The sequence below is a fragment of the Calcarisporiella thermophila genome (assembly GCF_041956535.1).
Source record: "Calcarisporiella thermophila strain CBS 279.70 unplaced genomic scaffold VTP21scaffold_57, whole genome shotgun sequence".
NCBI classification, from domain to species: domain Eukaryota; kingdom Fungi; phylum Calcarisporiellomycota; class Calcarisporiellomycetes; order Calcarisporiellales; family Calcarisporiellaceae; genus Calcarisporiella; species Calcarisporiella thermophila.
Window position 1 is genome coordinate 1 of NW_027192246.1, and position 5,720 is coordinate 5,720.

Here is a 5,720-nt window from a genome sequence, read left to right on the forward strand (position 1 = left end):
AGAGAACCTTGGGCTCTCGCCCAAAGGGAATTATCATCTCGGAAATTTCTCGAAAGGAGATTTGGCGAAGAGCATTCCATTATATACGGGGAAATAGCGACTTGAGTGGGCTTTTAAATGATATAGCTGTTTTATACAGTATATTGGAATTGTTTATGAAATACCGCTAGAAGTTCTTTACTACGAACCAAATTACACCTAACCCATTTAGATAGCCTGTATTCTAAATAACCGCTCCAACTATGCGCCCCCTCACTCTTTCGAGAAGATTCCATCGACTTAATTTTGCCAAAATAAGAGTTGTTAATAATCTGTTCTCTAAGTATTTACATAAAGTTGGAGTTTAAAATATTGCATGAATTTACAATTTGAATCTTTTTATTTAACTATTTGTCATCTCTGATACCAGAGTCAATAATGGAACTATTTTATGGATTTCAATTTTGATTATTATCTCTCTCTGTATTTTATTAGATATATCATGGTATTTATACAATATATGTATTGTGCATTCTATATAAATGAATATGAACATACAGCCAGTATATATAAAGTTTAATAGACCATGGCGCTAACCTTTGTTGTACATTAATCAAAGGCCATCCTAACATTCACTTAGAAAGTTTGAACGGATAGTCATCCAAGAAAATAAAGGAAAAAAAAAGAATAGCAATAGTAACTGGAATAGTTCAAACCTCAAGGAGCACCAAAGCCCCTAACACTACGAAAAAGCATAGGTAAATTCAAAACTGTGAAACGAGATATTGAGAAAAGTTTCGAATTGCAACTGTTCACTCCCTTAATACAACTTAGCCTTATAAATAGTATAATAGGAAATGAAATTATTTGTTTGCAAGCAATCTAGTTTAATAGTTATAGTATTTCAGCCCTATTTTGAGTAGCAGGATTTTTATTTATTGGACTAATCTAGACAGACAGACTGCGAATTATATTGAATGTCGCCCAAATTGCCCCAGCCCTCCTTGTCGACATGGATACAATTTGAGCAGTCACCGTTTCGACACAAACTGTGAGCAGCATTGCCTTGCGCTTTAACCGACCACAAATTATGACGCCAGTACTCTGGGATTGGGGAACATTGACAGTTCGAGAACGGAAGCGTTTCACAGCGACCTTGGAAGTTTTTTCTGTTACAAGCAAGTAAAGACGCGTTGCTCTGAACTGATAAAAGGGAGACAGCTAAGAACAGCAGATAGAACAACTTTGCAGCCATTAGGTTATAGGTTATATTGAGGACTCCAATACTTAAATTGTGATGGATTTACAAAAAGTTAAGGGAAGCAAGAAAAAAGATGATTTTGAAATTAGCCCACGCTAGTTAATCTACAGGAGAGATTCGTAATTAAAGCGATTTCGCATCTCTCAGATGGCATGCTTTATAACGTTTGGAAAAATGGCGGACTTTTGATTCAGTAGTATAGCATATTCAATGAATAAGAAGATTAGTTCGAAGCCAGATTCGTCCAATTAAACATTGTCCAGAAACAGCTGATCCATCGAATCTTACTTAGAGTTGTATTAACGAGGCACTATGTCCTTTTTTTGCTCGTCCCACCATATCTGATTAGATGACTCATACATGCACAAGCGGTATAGATATACTATATCATAGAATTTCGAAGAGTGCTATAAATAAAGTATTATATGTAATAGCGAACATCATTAATAGGTGAAATTAGGGTTTCATCTATCGGCAAATCAAAGATGTGGCGGGTTTCCTCAAGTGCTTATTGTTTTCAATGCGAGATTCGCACGCACCACGCTCTAAATGCGAGATTACACGATAATATACATTGAAGGGTGTGCAAGCTTAATTCATTGAAATCATAGAAAAATAATAAGGGCATATCTAATGATAATGTGGATGAAAATCTACAAGAAAAAAAGCTACCCATATTCTCTCAGTTACAGTAAAAAGTCTTCATACAGGAAACAAACTTCCACTACGCACTTTGGTTTGACTCTAAACTAAATAAAAAAAAGCGACTAGAATCCTTTATGGCTGGAAAATGCAACACGAGATGGGTATGAAATGTGGTAACACCACCAAACTCCAACCCATTTTATCTAATATTTATATATCTTTAATAATGTTTATTTTCTCCTATATAATATACTTACTATACGCGTATTCAATTATGTATTATGTGATTTTGAAATCTCACCATAATCTTCGATTTTTTTGTCTACAACTCTCTTGGTATTTTAGAAATGAATCAGATACTTAACAATCGACTGAATTAATACGTGAACCAAATGGAATAGTTTCGAGAACCTGGTAGAAGATGAAGAATCTGAAAAGCAGAAAAAATGGATATTTCACGAGAGCCGTTAAAAGCAGAAACCGCTCCATATGATGTATAAATTATCAAAATGTAGCAAATGTTTTAGTTGTTTCATGTAATAAATCCGATAGTGTAGTAATAATAGCAAATATCCAATTAAGAGTAAAAAACAAAGAGAGAAGAAACAAAAAAAAAAAAACTGGCGAGATGTAATGGATCAAGAAAGATTTGAAATAGGAGAAAAAAGAGCATAATGTTTCTAGTAGACTAAGTTTCACGATTCAATATACTTTAAATTTCGATTATTTCCGGAAGACCTCCATCTTCAATTTCAGTAGAGGTAAATTTCAGGGATATTCTGTATCCACGGTACTTTACTGGAAGATACTATATTCAAACAGATAGTCAGGTTGCAAATATCTTCAGGATTTCTAAATCATAAGTTGTCTAAAAATAGCACATGGAAAAAACATCAACCATGGTGTGAGGCTGCATACCATCGCGAGAGTAGTTTTGGCATACTATAGGAGAGTTGATGCTGAGTTTTCAGGATATATTATCGACTTGGAATACTCGACTGGTAGCGAGTGGGCCAAGAAGAGAAAACTCACATCTTATTATTGAAACACTTGTATATTTCCCACTCTCTCAGGAGATATTCGAAAATAGGCAAAAATTGCAAAAATGACGGCACTATTGCCCATATATGTTCGAGCAACTCGTTGTTAATGGGAAAATTGGACCATTTTACCACCCACTAGTTCAAGAATTTCACCGGCTGAGATCAATCCATTTTTCATTGCATAATAACATTTTGGAAACTCCGTGGAATTAGCTTCGTGACATTGCCCCCATTGGTCGGAGAGGGGCCGACTCGATGGCCATACTGAGATTTGGTCGATAAATAGTTATTTTGTTGCAGTGTATTTATGACAGGGGACATTACCTAATGAGAGTGCTCTTTTTGTGGCATATGAAAATGACGCCTTGATTGTTTATATACTAAATTTGATTACTTTGGTCATGCTAATGAACAAGTACAATTTGGTTTATTGATGCTATTACTCCTATTATTCTCTTGCGATATTTATTTAGGTTACTGAAGGCGTCTAGCAATCGCAGAATACTCCTGCAATAGTTCAAGCATTTCAAAAAGCGTGTGAGGATGTTTTATAAGCCCCATAGCCACTCAATTCATTGGAGTGTTGTCCAGTATGATAGATTTGGTTCCACGCAGGTTTTACAAAGTAAATCAGATCAGAATTGTGGCATCGCACTGTATCGAGCGGAGATTCAATGTGCAGGGGTATTGGAAATGGCTGCGATACAGGGACGAGTCGCATTCCCCTTGAAAACCACGAGAAAGTTTGGTGTGTGGCAGAGAATGGCGAAAACGAAACTTCCATTCGGTCCACCAATGAACCTCACTAAATGCGGAGGACAAACCAGCCTTCCCAAAAATGGGAATGAATCCGGGCTAGATGCGATGCATTTGGGGCCATTTTTTCGGTTCAGTGCCGGCCAAAGCATCCAAGTGCAAGCCCTGAATGCGAAGTACCAACCCTAAGCCGGTGGTCACTTCCAGGCTTGAACCCAAATCCCGAGTATAAATGCGCGCTCATTTGCCCAACCGACCCACAGGCTGCTCGCCGATTTCCCCTGGCTCAATCCGCTGTAAAATCACTATGAAACTCCTGGCCATTGTTTGCTGCGTGCTCTCGCTCACCATAGTCAACGCCGATTTGATTATGGACAAGGGCTTGATTTACCCGGAACAAACCGTCAAATCTGACGCTAATGCCTTTCCAAACAACTGTGCCAATGTGAATGATGCCTCAGGCTACGGATATCACTTTAGAGCCGCTGCGCCTGGCGAATCGTGCTGGTTCTACGAAAACGATACCTGTCAAGATGGCACTGGATTCGCCTGTGCTGATCACGCGGGATGGAGCTCTTTCCCGTACCGCAACACTATTCGATCTATCCGGTGTAAATGGGGAAGCTGCTAGCGATTTTATGTAACAGTCCCCTGCGCGGGCAAAGTAAAACTAGGAAAAAATATGAATTCAGCCTTTAATAAAATTACGCATGGTGGATGAAATCCTCTTGCATAAGGGAAATATGAGATTTTGGTCGGCATACTCGTAAATTTGCACTTCCGAACACTATTAAACTCTGCCTTAGGAAATCTTTATTCAATTGAACAAGCCACGGATTCGAATCATGAAACTAGAATGCTCGTGAAGGTTAACATGATTTTTTCCACCTAATTGCAAAAAAACACTCGAGTTGGCTACAAGGTCAGATTGGATGATCTGTGGGAAAAGGTGAATATCGTCTGGGAGTCACTCACTCAGGAGGATTGTTTGAAGTTGATCCGCACGATGCCGGAACGGATCCAAGCCGTTATTAAGGCAAAAGGAGGATATACTAAGTGGTAGTCGGAGAGCACTTTATTTATACAAATTATCGAGTATTCATTATAATGCCCATGTAAAGAAAGAGAATAAAAGGTTGGCACCATGTAAAATCTCTATATCTGGATTTAAAAAATTTCCCGAAATATATTAATATTTCACTTGAAGAGAATTAGTAAAGGGTATTCAGTTGTATATGTAATGGTAACGGCGTAAATGAGCTTTTCAAATATTTAATAGTTTTTTATACGGTCGTTGTTTGTAAAGAAATATTTAGGTAAAAGAAAAAATTTTTAGGTGCCCCAAAAATTTCCGGAGATACTTTATTTTATCAGGGTAAATCGTGGTTTTGTTTATGTTTTCTAACAGGTTTCCTTATGATGTTTTTTTGTAGGGATGCGTAGGTTGGATTCATAGTGGGCGAGTATTCTATGTGGTTGATAAGGAACAAATTTATACGCTATCATAGATGTAAAAACAAAGGAGTATGTTGTAGTATGAATTAAAAAGCCAGTTAGTAACTGATTTTTCTGAAAATTTAGTCTATTACCACGAATTTTAACTTGACATTTGATTAAAATTCACTTGCTTTATCAATCATATTCAGAAAAATCAGGGATATGATGAAAGCAAATAGTGGTTATAAAAGATGGTGAAATAATTTTTTGATTTTATATTGTACTGGGCATCATAGCGAAATTTCGATAATTGAAATTTCATTTTTATTGTATAACTCATGACATAAAAGGTATTTTGCAAGTCCATGTAGATCGATGGTTGTGATATGGATAGCTGTGGTTGATTTTCGTAGCGCAACATAGTATAGCTTGATTTGAGGATATTAAGGGAAAGTGATATGAAAAATATAGATTATTCGATCACATTCCGAGGGCAGTTTATATATAGGTTGTGATCTATCTCACTTGAGTTCTTTGGTGTGTTTGAGTTGTGTTATCCCTTCTGCCTGTCTTCTTTCCTTTTTATCAGTATATTCTTA

General features: G+C 36.9%; 1 protein-coding gene across 1 annotated transcript; it reads left to right on the forward strand.

Moving 5' to 3' along the window:
- Nucleotides 1–3,991: 3,991 nt before the first annotated feature.
- On the forward strand, nucleotides 3,992–4,315 carry VTP21DRAFT_9695 (uncharacterized protein; the record flags this gene model as incomplete). Its single annotated transcript, XM_069400670.1, has 1 exon — nucleotides 3,992–4,315. The coding sequence occupies one exon, from the start codon at nucleotides 3,992–3,994 to the stop codon at nucleotides 4,313–4,315; it is 324 nt and encodes a 107-aa protein (XP_069245469.1).
- Between the last annotated feature and the right edge of the window lie 1,405 nt (nucleotides 4,316–5,720).